The 22,321-nt window shown below is 39.5% G+C and overlaps 1 protein-coding gene across 3 annotated transcripts in view; it reads right to left on the bottom strand.

Annotated features, from left to right (window-relative positions):
- Positions 1-669: 669 nt before the first annotated feature.
- The window catches only part of LGSN (lengsin, lens protein with glutamine synthetase domain), a 28,409-nt gene continuing 6,757 nt past the window's right edge, over positions 670-22,321 (bottom strand). For 2 of the 3 annotated variants that reach the window (XM_015559486.1, XM_015559487.1), the window contains exons 2-5: positions 15,714-15,843; positions 14,739-14,933; positions 8,205-8,371; positions 670-3,433 (exon numbers count right to left, since the gene is read on the bottom strand). In XM_015559486.1, the coding sequence (XP_015414972.1) occupies positions 2,228-3,433; positions 8,205-8,371; positions 14,739-14,933; positions 15,714-15,843 (1,698 nt within the window). In that variant the 3' untranslated portion in view covers positions 670-2,227. The remainder of the gene's footprint in view (positions 3,434-8,204; positions 8,372-14,738; positions 14,934-15,713; positions 15,844-22,321) is intronic. The other variant, XM_015559488.1, reaches the window with a different exon arrangement.

The following is a 22,321-nucleotide window of genomic DNA, read 5'->3' as shown; positions in this document are numbered from 1 at the left end:
AGAAATGCCACTTTGATTTTTCAAACTTTGTTCCCAACTGACATATTTAGGTGTTATTACTGGGAAGAGAGGGGCGAATGAACATTGGCAGACAACTAGCAAGCTGCCATGGGCTTGCTCCCTCCTCTCCCTGACATGATGTAGTGTATGGGATCTCATTCTCGGAAGATGAAGGGAAGATTTCCTTTCCTTGTTCTACCCCCCCTACACTACCTTCCTCTCCACCACTTCATCCACAAAGATCCTTATTCTTCTGTATACAAACATATTCCTGCTCAAAAAAGAAGGAAGGGGAGCAATTAGTGAAGGGCAGACCAACTGTCACTATTTAAACTACTGAGTAGAGTAGTCGTCCCCCTCCCCGCCATCTGCGGTTCTGATTTTCATGGTTTCAGCTATCCTAGCCGCAATCTGAAAAGATGAAATGGAAAATTCCAAAGATAAACAATTCATAAGTTTTATTTATTTTTTAATATGTTTTTACTGATTTGAGAGAGAGAGAGAGAGAGAGAGAGACAGAGACAGAGACAGAGACAGAGACAGAGAGAGCAAGAGAAACATCTATCCCTGACCCAGAATCAACCTCTCTGTGCACAGGATGATGTTCAACCAACTGAGCCACACTGCCAGGGCAACAATTCATAAGTTTTAAATTGCACGCCCTTCTGAGTAGCGTGATGAAATCCCACACTGTCCCTCTCTCTCCGAACAGGACATGAATCATTCCTTTGTTCATCATATCCATGGTGTACATGCTAGCCACCCATTGGTCACTCAGTAGCCCTGCGTGTTATCAGATCAACTGTCACAGTATCACAGTACTTGTGTGCAAGTCACCCTCATTGTATTTAATAGTGACCCCAAAGCTCAAGAGTAGTGATGCTGTCATTTGGATATGCTAAAGAGAAACCATTTTTTAAAGAAAGTGCTTCCTTTAAATGAAAAATTATGTATCTATGTACAGAAAAAAAAAAGCCCAGTATATTTAGAGTTCAGGCCTATTCTCAGTTTTAGCATCTACTGGGGGGTCTTGGACTGTAATCCCACAGATAAGAAGGGACTACTCTACTACAAAGTTGAACAGGAGAGTCTGAGCGAAATTCTAATCCTCAGCTCGTGTGTTTGCTATCTAAATCGAGAACACAGTCAGTTTTAATTGCACACAAATCTCCTATTTGATCCTGAGCACCAGAATAGGGTTTTCATTTGCTGGTAAGTGGATGTTGGCATTTTTCCCAAAAGAAGCTAACCTTTAGTGACGGTTACAGTATTATCTCATTCAGGTCCGGAACAAATATTCTCTGGAGAGACACCAACCTCTGTGGGCAGCAGAATCAGTCATTTAAATACAAATTTAAGCTGCAAACATAGCCCTCATCATCTAGGCAGTTGTTCTCACACTTCACAAAGCACCAGTGGCATCTTTGAAATCTCTAGTTTCAAATAAGGGAGCAAAGCACACAGAGCCCACCCACGCCCACACGCATACCCATTCCACCTTACTCTATAGATCGGGCCTCTAGGTGGGGCATTGTTTTAAAATATGGTTTTAAACACTTGGCCTCATCATTCCCAGCCTGAATTCTATTTCTTGTGGATTTTTTTTTTTTCTTGCCGACCTTATAGCCTTGAAGTTCCTTGGCCTTTAAGGAGTTGCTGATGAAGAAGGGCAAAAAGAGAAGGGACATATGGGAACACTCTTGCTGACTTGTCATCATGACATATTTTTACCAAACTTATTTAACTTATTTGGAAACATCACGATGATGCTTGCAAAATAGATCCCCAGTATGTCTTGATTCGTGAGATTATACTCGCAAGTCTTTTTGTCTCCCTGGCAGTCACAACCTATCTGTATGATTTAAATTATTTTTTAAGTGATGTAAATTTTGCTTTCTAATTCTGAAGACATTTTTATTGTGTGAATATACATGTTGCCTGAAAAAAAACTGAATATTTGATCGAGGTCAACATACACAGGAAATGATGACCCCCCTGGACAAGACACGGTGAGTTTGCATAGCACAGCCCCACAGCAACTTTATTGTCATCAGAGTGCTCTCAGCAGCCCACTTCGTCTGTGAGCCATTCCATGGCGACAAAAGAGAAGAGCGACGGCACTTGTAATCTTCTTGTTCATTACAAACGCGCAATCTTTTCTTTCTGCTAGCTCGGCTACTGAAGTCACAAAACCACATCTCTAAAGGAATCGGGAAGGGAATCCATGCTAAATAAAATACTCCAGGAATTTATTTCTCTCCGCATCTGTGTCTTCATTTTCCAGCTCATATTTCTTCATGGCAACAAAATACCGAATGAAAGTTTCTCCCAGAGCCTGTCGCAGACACGGGTCTTCCTCCAGCGCCACGAGGGCATCCTCCAGCTTCAAAGGGATCTCAGGAGGCTTTGCCGGGGAAAGCTCAGGGCTGCCATCGTCCTCGGGGCCAGGCAGGGCACCCCCGCGGCTTTGAAGTCCGTCCAGACCGGCTGCCACGGTGGCGGCCAACACCAGGTACGGATTGGCCGTGGCTGCGCCCAGCGTGTTTTCTACCCGGGCGCCCTTCTCCCCGTGACACTTGACATTAAAGGCGCAGCAGTTGTCATTGTAGCCCCACGTGGCGGGCACGCTCTCCTGCTGCTCTTGGCTCTCCTTGGAGAAGCGTCTCCGGCAGCTGCGGGCAGGAGCCAGCAGGCAGCTGAGCGCGGCCGCGTGTTGCAAGAGTCCGGCCACCCATCGCCTCCCGGTGGCGGAGAGAGGCCCGGGGCCCGGGCTGCTGCAGAACAGATTGTTCTCCCCTCCCACATCCCAGAGACTGTGAGACAGGACTCCTGAATGGCAGAAGCCAGTCTCGATGAAAAAGCTGGTGATGTAATTGTATTTCCGGGCCACTTCCCTGACGCCTGCTCTGAGGGTGAACGCGTTGTCGGCTGCACCGATGCCAAATTCGGGCAGCAAACAGATTTCCACCTGCCCGGGCCTGGTGGAGGAGGAGAAGCTCTCCACCTGGGCTCCGGTGCGGCACAAACCATCGACCAGCTCCTGGGTGAAGGGCTGGTTGTGGTTGTTGAACCAGGTCGCAGCGGGAAAGGATATGGTCTTGGAATTGATCACTTCGGGCGCCCCGAAAACGCAGAAGTCGTAGAGGAACGCAGAGCGCAGGGAGAAGCCCGCGCCCTGCAGCCGGCGCAGCTGCCGCTTGGCGATGGACCGCGGAGACGTCACCAGCGGCTCGCCCGTGACCGTGAACGTGTCGCAGATGACTCTCGCCGTCCTCTCGGCCCATGGCAGCGCCCGAAAGGTGGACAGCTCGGGCATCAGGACGATGTCACTGTGAAAACATGTGGCTCGTATGTGATCCATTTCGTGGCCCTTAGGACTCGGCATCAATTCGAGATAGCCTCGGGGCATGAAAACTCCGTGGGTCACTTTTTCCTAAAGTTAAAGGAGAGAGCAATCAAGGTTTTGAAACTTGAAAGCAAACATAAATGGGGAAGGGAGGGGCGGTGGAGGGGGAAAAAATGTGTTTAACATCTATTAGTTAACATTAACTTAATTTTAATTTTTTGAAAGAAATCCCCAATGGTGCTTTTATAAACAACTCATTATTGTTAGCCTGGAAGGCTTCGTAGGCTCTGGAATCTGAAAATAGCCGTCATAAGTAAAAGGTATGCTGATTGGGAAAGTGCCTTTAGAGCAAATGACAAAGGTCAAGTAAAGCCTTATGGAATTATTTGAAATGGTCGTGACCAAAAGCACTTTCCAAAGCTCTTTTTATATAATGGCATAGTTCCTAACGCTTCGGATGAGGCTTTCCTTTGGCGTGTCCTAGTGTAATCCCCCTGGTTAACTGCCTCTCGGAAGTCTGCAGTAGAGAATTGTAAGTTCTCAGAGAGCTGACTGTAGTCAGTCCTACAACACACACCTGAGAAGCCAGGGCTGCCGACAGCTGCGCTCCTCTCTTCCTTCACTTTGACATCCCTCTAAGAATGAGCCACCTCACAGCCGCACAGAGTCCCAGGAGCCTTGCCTGTGAATGTGGACCTGTATCTCCACCGTTACCGCTTCCAAAATGTTGTAGCTTTCAAGTCAGCATGAACTAGGGCTCATCGCCAAATCTGATTCTAGTCCTGGCTCTTCCACGAATTATTTGTGTGAAGTTAGACAACTCGGACTCCAAAATGTTGTAGCTTTCAAGTCAGCATGAACTGGGGCTCGCCAAATGTGATTCTAGTCCTGGCTCTTCCACTAATTATTTGTGTGAAGTTAGGCAACTCGGACCTCCTCTCTTCCTTCACTTTGACATCCCTCTAAGAATGAGCCACCTCACAGCCGCACAGAGTCCCAGGAGCCTTGCCTGTGAATGTGGACCTGTATCTCCACCGTTACCGCTTCCAAAATGTTGTAGCTTTCAAGTCAGCATGAACTAGGGCTCATCGCCAAATCTGATTCTAGTCCTGGCTCTTCCACGAATTATTTGTGTGAAGTTAGACAACTCGGACTCTGTACCTCGGCATCCGTGTCTATGAAACAGAAGCTAGACTAGGTGATAGCTAAGGCACGTTTTAGCCCTATATACCCTCTTGGGGTCCATGGATCTGGTCATTTATTTATCTTTTGCTACGTGCCAGACAACAGCAAAGTGATGAAGTTCTCTCTCATCGATGTTTCTAACTCTCTATCTCTCTCCCTTCCTCTCTGTGGAAAATCAATAAAATATATTTTAAAAAAATGTTTCCTATATTACCTCCAAACCTCAAGAGCATGGCTACCAAGGAGGTGTTGGTGCTAGCAGACACAATCTACTAACCCACTCTTCTGCCTTTGATTGTGAGCCACTGTCTCTACACATACTTTCAAATGCCACTTGACTTGGCTGATCCAAATGTGCATTTAGTAGTAATAATGTTGAGTAAGGTGAGCACTGCTCATCTGCTGCCTAATTTTTTAAGTCATTCATAGACTTGTCTATATAAACTTCACACACAAACACACATTATGGGATTTTAGAGTACTTTAGTATGAAATCCTTTCATTCAAATTTTCGCTGTAAGAAATAATGTGATTTCCCGAACTTGTCAATTTTTTAGTTTGAAAACCTGTATGTTAGTACTGTATCTAAAATGAGGAGGGATGTATTTTATTCATGAGACTTCCAAGAGTTTCTGCAATTTAAATCTGTGTTTGCATGCACTTGATTGTGAACAATAGAGAACAGCTTGCTACCATTTTACTCTTCATGAATTTAAAGAATAGTAAAAAGTACCACTTTACCTTTCAGGTTATTTAATCTGTGTTTTTCTGAGCACTCTTTTTAAACTGTCATTTTCTTTATTCTTTTATGAACATTCAGAATGCAAACTACTCCTTCTTAGTAGTGGGAAATACATAAGCATATACACACGGACTTTGTTCATGACAATTATTATCTGACATTATGTTTAAAAATATAAACAGTAGGGCAATTTCACACCACAATATAAATCACCAGCGAATCAATAAAAATTCTTACAGAATAGCTCCAATCTCTATGATCACTGACATTTGGGCCATATTAAAGGTCACCTTTTGAAACAACCAAAGAATTAGTCATGAGTTCTACATCATGTTTTGATTAAGTCAACGATAGAAAGAATCTGCATACAATTTAAACAAAAACTAATCCTTTGATAGAGCAGATAGTATAAGTTGGTTGTGTGGTTTAAATAAACTAATATTTGTAAGGCATTGAGCATCGTGCTGGGCACATGGTGAGTTTTCTCTAAAAAGTAGATACCATCCTTTTCAGAGGTTCCCCATTTGACCTTTTCCAATTATATAACAGTCTTTTCCTCTACTCTCTTTTTTTTGTTTAAAAAAAATCAATTTTTTTTCCAATTTTATAAGAAAGAACACTTAGCTCAAATTAACAATAAAAGGAAATATAAAAGCAGAGCTCAAGGCAGAAGGTGCATTAAAAAAAAAAAAAGAGGCAGTGGAAATGGAAGAGAAGCATCACTGACTAATGTCCCAGCTCTACCACTAACTGCCTGTACTATTTTTTAAAAGCTTTCCTTAACTTCCCTGGGCCTGACTCTCCTCATCTATAAATGATGTCAATGGATTAGATTATGTTATATCTTTCCGTGGTCTAACAATAATTCTCAAATTGATACTTTATTTCCCCCAAATAGAAAAAAAAATTTTAACTACTTTATAAAGATTAAAATTACTTTTCTCTAAGCCATTGGCAAATTCAAATTATTGACTCCACTCTTTATTTAATGAATTTCCCATACAGAATGGTATGTCTATACATATACAGGTAGCTTTATATATATACAAACATACAATGTTTATTTTTTAAAATATATTTTTATTGATTTTAGAGAGGAAGAGAGAGGAGAGAGAGATAGAGACATCAGTGGTGAGCAGACCTGGCTGCTCAGGTGTGTATTGTAGGACTGAGAAGGACTTCCCATTCTTTACTGTAGACTTCTAAGAGGCAGTTAACTATGGGGATTACATAGGACAAGCCATTGATCGGCTGCCTCCTGCATGCCCCTCCCCCCTTCCCCCCCACCGCTGGGGATTGAGCCTGCAAACTGGGCATGTGCTCTGACTGAGAATTGAACCATGACCAGCCGGTTCATAGGTCAATTCTCAACCACTGAGCAGTGCCACCTGGGACAGACACACAATGTAAACATTGGTTTGCACAGATTAACCTATTTTTAATGTGTAGTCATGATAAATGTTCCAAAATCAATTTAATCTTAAAGTATAAATATTCATGCTACACATAAATACTCATTCTCATTTATACCTTCAAAAGTTCCAAAATAAATTTGAGTTGTTTTGTTAAAACTACTGTACAATCATTAAATAATAATAATGGTAATGAAATGTATTAGAAAACTGGGGTTAAGCATAAACAGCAATTGCCCTATCTAAACTCCAGAAAAATAGAAGTGGTTCTTATATGTGAGACATTGAATAAGATAATGGAAAATATTTTCAATAGCAATAAAAAAAATAGAATGCAGAAATTTTCTCTCTACATCAATTGTATCAATGCTCAGCAAATACAGGGAACATATTAACTGGTATTTTCATAAAGGAGTTCCATTGAGGAACTAAAGTAAGGTTTTAAAAATGTAGTTTCAGATGCCATTAGTAGAATAAATGATTAGAAGTTGGCAAAAATTGAGTAACAAAAAGTTTTATATTGAGGTCTCTGGCAAGTACCTGAAGTTCCAGTTATGGTTTCTTATTGATTGAAAGAAAGTCATGTGAATTAGATCCTGGGCCTATCCACAGTAAATTTCACATTTTGTTATCAAAAGTAACCAACATTTGCTCTTGCCTGGATAAAGAGGAAACAATATCTGCAGGCTGATCTAAGTAATTTCTTACGAAACAAATTTGAATCTGTTAGCAATTGTTTTAAAAGGTGTTTTGAAGGTACCCAATTTTTTCCCAGCATAAAGCCTATGAGAAAAACTACAATTTGATATCACAGTGATAACAATTACATATTTTTTAATTTAGAGCATGCTTAACAATTATCTTTTTTATATAATATTGACTGATGTCTCATTCCTCAAAAGTAATGTTTCAGTTGCACAATATACCTGTCATTAAAATGAAGACATGCTATAAACTGAAAAAAATCTTAAAATCTTAGAACATATCCAAAACTACAATATTTCTTAATATCTCTATTTTAGAGAACTTAATAGTCATTAAGTCATCCAACAATAGAGTATTTTCTTATCAGAAATAGAAGCCAAAAGGGATATGCTTTTTATCTAGCAAATTCTTTCTATTTAATTATTTTTCCCCCTTTTATATTTGCTCCTGGGTCTTCTGTTGCAATTTTCTCATGTCAAACAAAATATAATCTTCATAATTGCAGTAAGAGAGAAAAGATAATTCTGTAGAGGGAAATTATTCAAAGCAGAAGGACTAAAATTACCAGTCTTAATTAGTTTTACATTTCTATTGGGTAAAGGAATGGCTGTCTGGGAGCTGAAATTATGTGTTCAGCTCCTTGGGGAGCAATAATGTGTTTGGGAAGGGACAAGAGAAGAAACAAAATAAAGTATTGGTTTTCAGCTAAACTTGCTGTGTAGATTACAATAAAATAAGAAAGAGTAATAAGGACCATTGGCTTGCTAATGGTCATGAAGTTACATTCAGTCATAACTCTACTTGTAAAACTCACCTGGAAGAAGTGTGCAGGGATACTCTTAGACCTGGACACCCCATGGAGATCTGTTGCTTCAAATCGCACAAACTGAAGGTGATTTTTGGCCATCTCTTTTTTAATGTGCTTCATTCTAGAGGAGAGTTGAGGTACCTTCAGAATTTGTGTGCTGTCCCCAGTGTCATCTGTAAAACAGAGAATGGTTCTAAAGCATTAGACCATGATGAAATGAGAAGCAAAAGGAGGCTGGATAGCAGTGGATTATTCTTTATGATTATTAACTATGACATTCGTGTCATTGGCTTAGAGCTAGAAATCTTACCTTTCTTACTTGACCTTACGTATTCCCAAGAACATTGTCTCTAAAGGACCTAGGAGATTGTTTATCACTTGGGACTAGGTGAAAGTTAACATCATTTGCATAAGTACATAGCAATATCATATGTAAATACTTACTGAAAATGCCTTTGCTTATGGAAATTAGAATATATTTGCATAATTAGACAGCTTTGGCATCATATAAATCTGTATATAGATGACTACCATTGAAAAGAAAATACTTTGAGCTCCTTGAACTGGTAATATCTAAATTAAAAGTTCTGGGGTTGTTTTGTTTTGTTCTGTTCTGTTTGCCAAAAGGGCTTTATATCTTTAAAATGACATCTGAATCTAAGGCATCTACATCTTTCTGTCAAATTTAAAATTTGTGTCAATAAGCAAACAAAATAATTTTTCAAGAATGAGAGTGTAGGAGATGAAATATCTAGACTGAGTACTCAATTTTAACATTAGAAACCTAGAGCAACCAGAAAACAAAAGATGGAATGACAAAAGGGGTATATAGGCAGACCCCCGATACCAATAATCTCTAAAATTAGAAGCCAAAAAAGTTTTTTGTTCTTTTCAAGACGTTTAAAATCGTCTTCAAATTCTAAAACTTTACAATTAGAAGAGACTTTGGAGGATAAATAATCTAATCCAATCAACTCATTAGCTTGAGTCCCAGAGAGGTACGAGGTGCCCCAAATCACACTCTCAGTTCATTGCCAAAATTGAAACCAAAATCTGAACCTTTGGTTTCCAGTGGGTAACTCATCACGTAAAATGACTGAATATAGAAGGGTCAGGCACACAGTACCCATCACAAATGTTATCTATCGTCCGCACCTTTGGAGAGGCAGCAGACCGTAGGTATTCAGCACAAACACTGGAGATCATCTGCCAACTTCCAAATACAGCCTTTACCCCAAAGATTTATGCTCTCTGTGCCTCAGCATTCTCATTGATACAATACACCTATAGGCTTGTTATGATGATTAAAGCCTATAGCACAGGCTTGTTATGACAAGTTATTTAACAGTTCCTGAAGATAGTAAACACCATATCAGTGCTTCTTAAATGCATACAGTGAGCACCATTACTGTAAGCCTAGTAATGGTACTGTGATCATATGTGACTCGAATACCCATCAATCTGTCACATCCCCGACAGTGAGCAGCTTTAATTTTAAAGTGATACCTGAGTATCCTTTTTGACATATAACTAGGCTTTAAAAATAAGCATAAAGATGGACAGTTTAAAATATAGGTTAAGTAGATTTAAAGTACATGAAGCATGAGGAAAACAAATTACTGGTTTCACCTATGCAAATATATTAGAGATAATGTCCTGTTATTGATACATTTGGCTACACTGAGATTCCTGAGGGTTTATTACTACCTTCCATTTAACACAAACAATTAAGCTGTAGCAATTACAGTATTTCATGCTAAATTAGCAGTTGCTGTGTTCCCAACCTATTCTGAATGATTGGCTATTCGGCCCAAGTTAAATAATTCTCCTTAAAGAAAATAAAATTTATAAGCATGTTAAAATATGGAAATTTTCAGATAATTGGTATTCTAAACATCATGAGCAATTACATATAAGCTACAAATTTAGTTTGTTGTTTTTTAATTTATCATTATTGTTGAAAGTATTACAGATGTCCCCCTTTTTTTCTTCATTATCCCCCAATGACCTCTCCTTCTCCCCACTCCCATATTTTAACAACATAAAAAGTTAGAATGTCATATTACAGGTAATCCTATTAGTCTTTTACATTATCTGTATCTTCTAAGTTTCTACAATAAATGTGTTATTTTAAAAAAATAAAAATATCAATCCACTCAAGATAGATTGGTTTTTTTTAGTTACCACTACTATTTATTCTGGACATAGTCTAGGGAGCTGCAGAAAAATCCCTGCCCTCATACAGCTTTATATTATTGAACGAGGGAACTGTAGACAATAAACATGCCATTGAATGCAAAGCTGAGATAATTCGTGGTGAAAAATGAATAAAACATAATCACCTAGAATATCAATTCTATGGGATTTGATCACAATGTGCACAAGTCCAACCATTGATTTGGTTGAAGATCACCAAGTTTCTCTATGGCTGGATAGTGAGTATATGTATTAGTTTGCTAGGGCTGCCATAACAAATACCAGGTATCTTTAACAGAAATTTATTTCTTACAGCTCTAGAGGTAAAGGTCCAAGGTGAAGGTGTCAGGAGGGTTGGTTTCTTCTGAAGATCTCTCTCCTTGGCTTACAGATGTCCTCTTTACATGGTCTTCCCTCTATGTGTGTGTGTGTCCTCATCTCTTTTTCTTATAAGGACACAGTCATACTGGACACCGGTCATATTGGACCTAGGGGAGACCCTACCGAGTATACACGTTTCTGCCGGGGAAGGAGTTAACAGAAATTTATTTCTTACAACTCTAGAGGTAAAGGTCCAAGGTCTAAAATCCCATATCCAAGTACAGTCACATTATGAGGTACTTGGAGCTTGGACTTCAACATATGAATTTTGGGGAAATTCAATTTAGTCCATAACAAATTTGATCTAGTTTCGCTCAGAGTCCTCATCACCACCTGCATATTGTATGACACATGTTACTGCCTGTCTTTCCCACTTGCATGTCAGCTCCAAGAAACCAGGGGCTGAGGTTTACCTGCTGCTGTAACCCTAGTACCTGTAGCAGTACAGGCATATCATAGGCACTGGATGGCTTTCATAAGCAGGTGTGTGAGTCAATTAATTCATTCATTCATTCATCAGTACATGCTGTGTGATTTGACCTTGTCTAATTAAGAGGCAAAAATTGACCACATATTTTGGCATGTTTCCTAAGTATCCATTTTTCATTTGAAAGTTCATTTCTTTCACCAACTATGAGAACCCTATCCAACCTAATTTCATTTTCAAGGCAGTAACTAATCTTGCTGCATCATTGTCTGAATTTCTTTTCTTCAAATAAATCATACTTGTTAGTTACAATTAAACCTTTTGGTCAGCCCTTCCCAGATGACCATGATGAATAGCAGGCAGATAATTGCTAGTTCAAGGTCTCATTTGTTTTTCTTACAGTGTGGTTCCTGGGAGGTGTTCTCCTTTTTCATCCCCTCAGAGGACTAATAAATTAAATCACTGTGCTTTTTAGAGGAAATTTTACCAGTGTGAATGTTTAGGGGGAAGAAATCAGAAAATACATACAAAAAAACATAAAACCTCCAAGCTCTGTAGCAACTAGAAGGCTGTGTTCAGTGACAACAAGGACATAGTTCAGTTGTAGTGAGCAAGCCATAGTCACTTACAAAAGGCAGATTAGCTAGGCATGTGGGCTTTCAGAAATATTAATTCAGAAAGTGCACTCTATAAGCATTCAGCTTATGGAATGCCGGGGATAATCTGCCAGGCTCCCTTCCCAGGGCCTGCTCCTCTTTATCCACATGTCCCCTCTGAGAGCCACCCTGCTAGTGCAAATGTACCCCACCTTCGTGCTAGCCCCGCAGTGCTGAAAAGCCCAGGTGGCAGAATAACCTGGTACAAAGCAGGGACAGAAACAATAAAATGTAGAAAAGTGGGTGGGGGAGAGGGAGGAACTTTTCATATACATATGAAAATTCAGAGTAAGTATTATAGAGAAGAAAATACAATGTTGAAATTCCTTGCACTTATTTGGGGGGTTATTTTTTTATGTTTAATTTTAAATTAATTTAAAATACACATGAATGTGTTTTGTTTGGGTTTGTAAACTTTTTGGTGCTTAGGGCTTTAAAAACTTCATCCTGCCTGGGGCCAGAGAGGGAGCTTCTGAATTAACTAAATTATGTCAGTAATGGTACCCAAGCACCTTGCTGATTTGTGCAGAGACCGCTCATGACACAAAATTCTTTCCTCAGAGTTTTTGACTCGAGACTAAGCAATGAAAAATTCCATCCCCCTTTTTTGGCTGAAGGTTACAAATTGCTGTGGAAGAGCCAATGTGGCTGGCAGATGTTTTCGAATTAGTCTTCCCAATGTTTGAAAAATATTTTGAATGAGATGACACTCAAATATCAGAAAATTTCATATAAAGATTTTGAGCTCAAGCTTTTCTTGATAAAACTAGATTTGAAATACTAGATGGATATGTCTTCATAGCAACCATTGGCTGGAGCTCTGAGGTAGCCTGGAATGGTGCATGCATGCTCTAATTCATGGATTGACAAATACCTTCTATAAAAAGCCAGATAGCAAATATTTACAACTTTGCAGGCCAAATGGTATCCAACTACTCAACTATGCCATTGTAGCACAAAAACAGCCATAGACGATACATAAAGATTCTTTACAAAAACCAGCTCGCAAGCTAATTTGGCCCTTGGGCTATCATTTGTCACCCTCTACTCTAGTTTCTCAAAGCCAGCACCACTTCCTGTTTTCTTTTATCAGCCCTCCTCATGCATTTGTATTATTTGCCTGGCCCCTGTAGCACTTGTGTTGATAATCCCTGACGCTTAGGGGCTGTCAGTGCTCATGCTTTTCATGGAGAAATTCATGAAACCAAAAAGCACAGAGAAATGCAGAGTGGGAGATAGTGTGATGGGTCTCCCAAAGACTTTCAGACTCTAAACCCTGGAACCTGTAGATTACATCAAACTGTATGGCAGAATGGACTTTGCAGATGTTATTAAGGTTATGTACAAACCTTAAAAATTAATATTGTTATGGATTATCCATGTTGGCCCTTAAAGGCAGAGAACTTTCTCTAATTGTAGGCAGAAAAAAAAATTTATTTTGCGGAAGAAGGGGAATTCAGAGAGATTCCAGACATGAGAAGGATTTGAGGCATTGCTGGCTGAGAGATATAGAAACAGAGAAAGGATTCTAGGAGCTAAGAGCCACCCCAGTTGGCAGCCAGCAAGGAAATAGGAACTTCAGTCCTGCAACTGTAAGGAACTGCATTCTCCCAACAACCTCAATGAACAGCAAGTGGATAGTCCCTGGCTAAGAAGCTAGAGGTCCAACACTCTGATTTTGACCTTGCAAAACCTGTAAAAGAGAAACCAGCTCAGCCAACCCAGACTTGTGACATACCGAAGTCTGAGATAATGAATTGTGTTCTTTCAAGATGCTAAGTTTGTGGTAATTTGTTATGCTGGCAATAGAAAACTAATGTATATGGAGTCCTGATAGCGTTCACTCCCAGGCTCTACTTCCTCCTCAGGCCCTGTGTGTAGTAAAGAATTTCCCCTTGCCCAAGGAGAGCACTGGCCTTTCCCTTTGGTCCCTGGGAAGTCATCTCTAAGCTTTCGGAATTTCCTGCCTGACAAGAGTAGTTTATCGGGAGCTTCTGGCCCCACTAGGATATCTAGCAATGTCATTTATTGTTGAGTCATGTGGTATCAGCTTGACCCTCAGCGGGACTGAAGGCTCAGGTCAGTCACACAGCCAGTTGGCTGTGGGACCCCAATAAAGGTTCTGGACACCAAGACTCAGGTGAGCATCCCTGGTTACAACACTCACACATTGTTGCCAAGAGAATAGTGTTGTCCATGGCTCCACTGGGAGAAGGCAAGTGGAAGCTCTATGCTTAGGACTTTCCTGCACTCCCCCCATGAGTTACTTCTCTTGGCTGATTTTAACCTGTATTCTTTCACAATAATAAACCATAACCTTGAGTATAATCACTTTCAGTGAGTTCTGTGAGTCCTTATAGTGAATTATCAAAACTAATTTGGGGGAATTCCCAAATATGCAATTAGTGTCAGAAGTAAGCGTTGTTTGGTGGATACTGTACCTCTAACGTCACAAAACAGCTATTTCCTTACTTTCCAAACCTGTTTGTTCAATTCTTTCAACATTGATTCCCTCATGGGGAGAAAAATACCTCTTTTTAACTAGTTTCTGTCATTTGGATCTCAGAGATTTTTAACCAATACATTCATAGTCTGAATTAGCCATATCACTATTAATAAGTCATAAATTTAGAATAACAGAATTTCACTTTTAGAAGACTTGAGAGATCATCCATTACAACCTTTCCATTTTCTAGATGAGCAGCCTTGTGTGTAAAGAAAACAATAAAGCACTTTTATCAATGATAGCTGTATAAATTATTTTAAGTATTCTGACTCCCAGGCTAGCATTCCTCAACCAACATCACATTATCTCTAATTCACATACGCATTTAGGACTAGTGGCTGGAACTATATGCCAGTTTGTCCCAGAGTCCTTACCAGTACAGCTGGAGTCTGGGTTGAATTCATTACCAGGAGCCCTGGCTGATGTTTTGAGGAGTGAGGGTTTCATCTCTGCTGTATGATCCTGGGAGTCCTTGTCATCTTGCGGATGCGATTCATCAGAGCCAGGTCCCACAGCTGGGTTGCTCGTATCCCCTAATGTGTGACACACCGTTTGTTCTTTGATCCTTTCTGTAGTAATACAGAAGAATGTTAAGGGATGTTGCCATTGTTTTCAGCTGTCTTCCAATGTGATATGGAGGGAAATGCTTGAGGAAATAATTTATTCCTAGGCGGTAAATGCCAAATAAAGGGCAGTGAGCATAGTACACCCTGGTTGCAGGCCTTAAGGGGGTGCAATGTTTCTAGAGAATTTAAAAATAATTTTAAAAATCTATAAAAAGTCTAACTGCTTTTGATTGTTGCCATACACTGCCCTTTCCTACTGACCTGCCTTGGAAAACACCACTGTTCTAAATGGAGTCTGTTGTCCAGTTTAACTCCTAGGTTCAGCACTGTTTCAGGCCCATTAGAGTCTAGCTGGGAATTCCAACATGTGGTATGAAAACGTGCCCCCACCTTTATTGTGGCCTCCCAAATCTTCAGTAATGATCTTTGTGCTCATTCTCAGAACAGAAACGTACTTCTCTTCTTACTTATGTGTTGCTTCTTTTATAGTCTCTCTTTTTTTCCCACTGTATCTCCTCATTCTTCCCCCTTTAAATTCTGAATATTTTGGCTGATTGTTTTTATATATTTACATTGTAACCCTGTATTTGCCATCTTTTATGTTGACTTTGTACAAATAAATTTTACTTGTTTTTGCTTCTTCCATAGAAGAAAAGCAAATGTATTATGAAAATGTGGACCAAATAGAGATTGTCATTGATGACATATTCTTGAGAGATAATGGTAGCAAGATATTTGAGATTAAGTGTCTCATGCTCTTAGCTGAGCAGTTGTACAAACTACCTTTTGAGATGGACATATCCATTTCTCCTATTTCAGTTGAAGAAATATGTGATTTAGTGACTTTCTTTCTTGTCCTTCTTAATTTACTCATCCTGCTGCTTTCCGTCACATTACATTCATCTCTTGAATCCTGTAATAGTTAATAAACAAAAAGTCCAATAACAGATCATGCACACAACCAAATTTGGTTGTCAAGAAAGTATGATGATTGGAGAGCTAAATTTTAAAATTAATATAAGAGACTTTTATAATGAGGTAAATTTTGTCATTGCCACATCCAATTGAATAACTTAAAATTACAAAGCCCAACATTCTGCTGACAAGCTGGATATTCTATATCACCTTACATATGTGGTTTGGGAAATATCATGAAATAAATTAAGATCTTGTCCAACTAGTCAAGATTTCTATTCTAACTTTATACTCTGGGGTATTTTACATTATTTATTCCTAAATAATTTTGCCAAAGGCATTTCAGCCCCAAAGTCTTCTTTTTTAGCATCTCTAATGTCTTTGACCAGAGGCATAAGTACCTGAGATTTGATTCTCTTCTCTCTTTTTTCTTACCTCAAACTTATTGAATCAAAATTTACTTTACTTCAAAAAAAAGCACTTCATGAAATACTATTCTGTAACTGTGTTTTACAGTGCAAAACTGTCATCCCTAAACTGTCGTATGGCTTGATATGTAAAGAAAAACATTTTTAAACAAAATAACCAAACCTCCTACACTCTAGTTATAATCTTCGCAAGGATCCCTTGATAGACTTGACACGGCCTATTTCCAGCAGGGGCTAGAGGTGAAGAGCTTCAGGGTCTTCATACCAGCAGCGGACAGAATCACCCCTGAGTCCCAGGACACAAAAACCAACACTAAAACAAACAAAAATTGAAGTGTTGTGCTTTTTTAAGCTGACACTGGTATGTTTAATGTTATTATACAAAAGCATTATGGTTTCAGAGGAAAGAAAAGTCCCAGAGTCAGGGTCAAAAACTGCATTCTAAAATGTTTTAAGCTTTGTCTTTTTTGAAGAGCATGTCCTGAGAAGTTTCATATCTGGGGGCAAGTTATATAAATACATGACCAGAGTCGCTGCTGAGGCACAGTTATCCCCATTTATCAATAAAGCCAAGGCCAGTCAGCTTCTGGAGACTGAAAGAGGGGGTACAATTTTTACTTTTGTAACATTCACCTGTCTTCAGATAATCCAGACCAAAAAGGAAAGATTCTTAGGAAAACAACAAAGACAATTCACCTAGTTACTAACCTGAGAATTGCACCAGCAAAATCCCAGGAACTAAATCATAGGGCCTGCCTCTAACTCCATAATAGATGTTCAAATCAAAAGTTTTTATCACATGAAGAATACCTTTAGTTCAGTCTTTTGACTTTCTCTTCTATACTAGGATAATCAGAGTATAGGCATAGCTATAATAACTGAAACAAATTTAGGGGAATCCCTGTTTTATCTTGCCTCCAGTGGAGTATTTTTATTCTCCTTAGTCTTTCAATTACAGTCAGCTACAATATGAATGATGTTTCATTAAAACACTTATGAGCCAGAATTCATGTGGTTTGGGTTCTAATTCTGACTTTTCATCTATGTAGCAAGTCCTTCTGGAGCCTTTGTATTTTCATCTAGAATCACTACCATAAAAACAATCATGCTCAGCAAGTATATTAACATTTTATAAGCATTTCATAACCAGACAATATCATGTCTCATTTAGTACTTACAAAACACGCAGGGAACATTTGCTATTACCTATACTTTTGCCAAGGCAGAAATAGGTCCACTGGAGTTACGTGATTTGTTAAAGGTCATATAACTACCAAGGAAGAATGGGAATTATTTAAGGAACTTCCCACATCACCACAGCCTGCCAGTTGAACTATGGAGTTCCAATTCTAATATTATCTGTGTGGCTCATAAAAACTTGTTCACTCAACTTCCTCAATTATATGCTCTTTTACAGTTGTATTTTTGTTGTTGTTGTTATTTTCACTAGCTGTGCTAATGGTTAAATATTTCAACCAACATCTCTCAATACCATTCTAGATACCACTGCTGGGGAAAAATTAGGGTCATTACAGCTATTACTCTACCCAGGAGCCCTCTAGAACTTCTGCATACTCTGAGCAGCATCCCAGTCTTTTTGAGATCTTCTATGTGGTAATTGAGACACTTTCTTTTCTTCTTTACTCTTTACTTTATAGTTTAATTGCCAATATTTAAAAATTATAAAATTTTACATAAAAATCCAGATTTCTGGCATTCTTTGGAGATTTGGAAAACTGGCATCACTGGGGCCACATTTTGTCATGGCAATGGCTGGCTAGAGCCACATGTTGGCTCCTTCTTGGAAAGGGGTGTCAGCTCTGGTGTTCACCATCTAGGCCATGGTGTCTCTTCATTATCTGCCGGGAATTTGAGTTTGCTAATCCCTGAACAACCTGAATCACTTTCTTTACCACATGGAAGCCTTTAATTCCATCACAGTACTTTATTGTAAGACTAGAGGCCTGGTGCATGAATTCGTGCACCAGTGGGGTCCCTAGGCCTGGCCTGTGGGATCAGGCTGAAACCGGCTCTCCAACATCCCCTGAGGAGTCCTGGATTGCAAGAGGGTGCAAGCCAGGTCGAGGGACCCCACCGATGCATCATCAGGGCCAGGGAGAGACACGGGAGGTTGGCCAGCCGGGGATGGACTGCGGGAGGGCTCTAGGGCATGTCTGGCACATCTTGCTGGCCGGACCACAGCAGCAAGCTAACCTACCAGTTGGAGTGTCTGCCCCCTGGTGGTCAGTGCACATATAGCAACTGGTTGACCAGTCAACTGTCTGCCCCCTGGAGGTCAGTGCACATCATAGTGAGCGGTTGAATGGCCTTAGCATATTATTAGTATATTACACTTTGATTGGTTAAACAGATGGCCAGATGACCAGTCACTTAGCATATTAGGCTTTTATATAGGATTCTTCATGAAAGGAAACTTGTTTTATTTGTTCTTATGTCTTTGCTTTTGCCTCATCCATAGCAGGTTATCCATAGTCCTCATTATTTGGGTTGATAAAATTTAAGCTGGTGGGGAGTTAAGATGGTTTTAATCCTTCTACAAGAAAGAGTTATAAAAAAAATACAATTGTAGCCCTGGACAGATTGGTTCACTGGATAGAGCATCAGCCCTCAGACTGAAGGGTCCTGGCTTCAATTCTGGTCAAAGGCACATACCTCGGTTGCATGTTCAATCCAGGCTCTGATTGGGGAGGATGCAGGAGGGAACCAATTGATGTTTCTCTCTCACATTAATGTTTCTCTCTGCCTGTCACTCCCCCTTACACTCTCTCTAAAAATCAATGGAAAAATATCCTCAGGTGATAACACTTTTATTATACCTACTATGAGTCAAGTCTCTTCTAAATGCTCTGTATATACTGATGCATTTAATTTCAAAACCATTCCTTGAGATAGATACAATATCATCTCCATTTTAGAGATGAAGAAAACTGAGTAAAAAAGAAAGATTAATTTGCCCCGAATCACATATCTTGTAAGTAGGAGAGTTAGGATTTGAACCCAGGCAGTTGGCACTAGAGCACAAGTACTCAATGCTCCCTAAATGAATACTGTCAGTAAGATTGCCCCCTGGGGTGCCGCAGTGCTGGGAGGCTAGAGCAGAATTCAAGAGAGCTTTGTAGGACCAGGTGTTAACTCTTTAGTGCGTGGATTGTAGACAGGACCAAGGGCCTTAGGGAAACAGTAGGACAGCTAGAGAAGTTTGGAGGGTTTGGAGGGACCCTTTGCAGCTGTTACCTATAAGTTTGGAAACGTTTCTCAAGCAGTCAGCAATGCAGTTGCAGCTGACAAATCTTTTGGTTGCACGTTTATGCTGCACAAGCAGTGCCTGGTGCCTAGTAAGTACTAAACAGATGTTAGTCCTGATGGTTATTACCCAGGCACCATGCATTACTGGGCATTTCTATTGGGAGAATACTTTATGTTAGGTTACCTCATGGGCCCCTAACTTACAGGAGATGACTCCCATTGAGTTAGACTCTAATTTATAGATTCTGAACTCAATAAATGACAGGAATCACTCAGGTGAGGTAATGTCAAGTAGTCTAAGGGTTCTCAGAGAGGGAAGTGTGTCCAACATTCTCGTACTTGGACTCTAAATGCTGCTATTCTTAAACAGGTCGGATATTTTATAAATAGAGTCATCAGAAAGCCAGAGAAACGAGGCCAGAAAAGGGGGCACCTGAGCCGAAGATAGAGAGGGATGAAGTAAACCAGGTTGGAGGAACCATGAGCATAAGCACAGATATTCAGTTTTATTTGATCGCATAGCATAAATATGCAAATCTGATTCGTGCTTAATGTAGATGATCTCAAAATTCTACAACAGGTTGATTCTGATTTCTTTTGACATTTCCACCAGAGAAGCTTTTCCCACTTCAGAAATGTGTCTGCTATCATTCCATCACATGGCTCCGTTGTCTCATACACAGGAGTGACCTTACAGAATGTTCTCTATTACAAAATATTTTCATAATTCATGTTTTTCTCATCATAGTGTTTCTTTTGAAAGTTGCTTATATGGGTTAATACAGTGATGGCGAACCTTTTGAGCTCGGCTTGTCAGCATTTTGAAAAACCCTAACTTAACTCTGGTGCCGTGTCACATATAGAAATTTTTTGATATTTGCAGCCATAGTAAAACAAAGATTTATATTTTTGATATTTATTTTATATATTTAAATGCCATTTAACAAAGAAAAATCAACCAAAAAATGAGTTTGCATGTCAGAGGTTCGCCATCACTGGGTTAATATAAGGTTGTCATTTTGCATTTCAAATCCATGATTTGATCAAATTAACTGAAAGAGGCTTAACCTAAAGGGATTCTGCCAGGCATTAAATATAAACCCTAATTTGACCTAATAACTTTCCTTTTAATAAAGTAACCAGTGTTATTTACATTCTAAATATCACTGATTTTATTCATTTACTTTTAATTTTCTCTAACAGTTAGCTTTTTAATGCCAATACTTAAAAAAAAAAACAACAACTTTGTTTTGACCCCTATATACTGGCTATCGTCTGAGGTATAATCCTTCATACACTTTGATTTTGTTCAAGATAAAGGTGCACAAAAAAGAAAGCAAGCCAAGAAAATCTCACAAGTTTTCATCTCTGTTAGAAATAATGGGGGGAAAGGGATTAATGATTATCAAAAGAATATGTCAAACTGAAAAGAATGTGTCTTCAGTTTTCTTAAAGTATATTCTTCAAAGAAAATGGGAGGAAAATGTATTTAAAATATTCACAGAAGAGATCTTTCAAAGAGCATATCATAAACTTGCATCAACTGATCTAAAAGTATCCATGCCTACTAACTCCTATTCTTACTCTGGCAACCTGGTCTGGGAAAAATAATTCAAAATATGTAAAGTTACATGTATGTCCAGTGCACCTCTGTTATAATAGTGAAGACTTGAAAGCAGCATAGATTAAAGTAGGATGAGTTAAATACATTGTGATTATTCTGTTCAGTGAACTCACCATTTACTAGTAAAATTGAGTGCTGCCACTTCCCATTTTCTCACCTGGATTAACATAGCCATTACCAAACTGTTCTCCCTACTTTCAGTGTGCCCATTCTGCTATCCTCTAGCAGCCGTGGGCAAACTACAGCCCGCAGGCCGGATCCGGCCCGTTTGAAATGAATAAAACTAAAAAAAAAAGACCATACCCTTTTATGTAATGATGTTTACTTTGAATTTATATTAGTTCACACAAACACTCCATCCATGCTTTTGTTCTGGCCCTCCGGTCCAGTTTAAGAACCCATTGTGGCCCTCGAGTCAAAAAGTTTGCCCACCCCTGCTAGAGTCTAGACTACTTCCTGAGTTACTGCTCTAAATCATAATTTTGGTCTTGTTATTTCTTTGCTTAGAACACTTACACAATTTCCCAGCACCTTCTGGAAAAATTCGAATTAGTATTACCTGAGATGCTGCATAACCCAGCCTCACCAATCTCTCCGGGCTCCATAACTGGTTATTTTCACCCACAAACTCTATCTCCATCTTGACAAAGCTGGTTTTATCATTTCTGTGGCCAACATTGTTTCCTTCTTGTCCAGGCTATTTTTGATTATCTACTCTCTGACCACCCCTCAAAATTAACCCAACTCTCTGGACAATTTGGTATAGCCACCCTATTCGAAGATGATTAATTTTCTTAAATCCCCAGTGAAAGTAGATCTCTTATTAAACTTTGTAGCCTGTTAAAATAAGTCATAATTATTGTCTTTTTCATCACAATTGGTAAACTGTTTAGTCTCCTATTAGAAATTTCATTTAGAACAGAACCTAGACAGAACTTGGCTGGAAATGCTGGCTACTGAACCTGGCCAAAGAACCTAGAGACAGAACCTGGCTATGGAACCTGGATAGAACATGGCAAGAGAACCTGACTAGAACCTGGTGACTGAACCTGGCTGGAGAACCTGGACAGAACCTGGCTGGAGAACCTAGCGAGGGAACATGGCTACAGAACCTGGCTGGAGAACCTGGAGAACTTGGCTGGAGAACCTGGAGAACT

Source organism: Myotis davidii, unplaced genomic scaffold (genome assembly GCF_000327345.1).
Source record: "Myotis davidii unplaced genomic scaffold, ASM32734v1 scaffold334, whole genome shotgun sequence".
Lineage (NCBI taxonomy): Eukaryota > Metazoa > Chordata > Mammalia > Chiroptera > Vespertilionidae > Myotis > Myotis davidii.
This window is presented reverse-complemented; position numbering and strand designations above follow the sequence as displayed.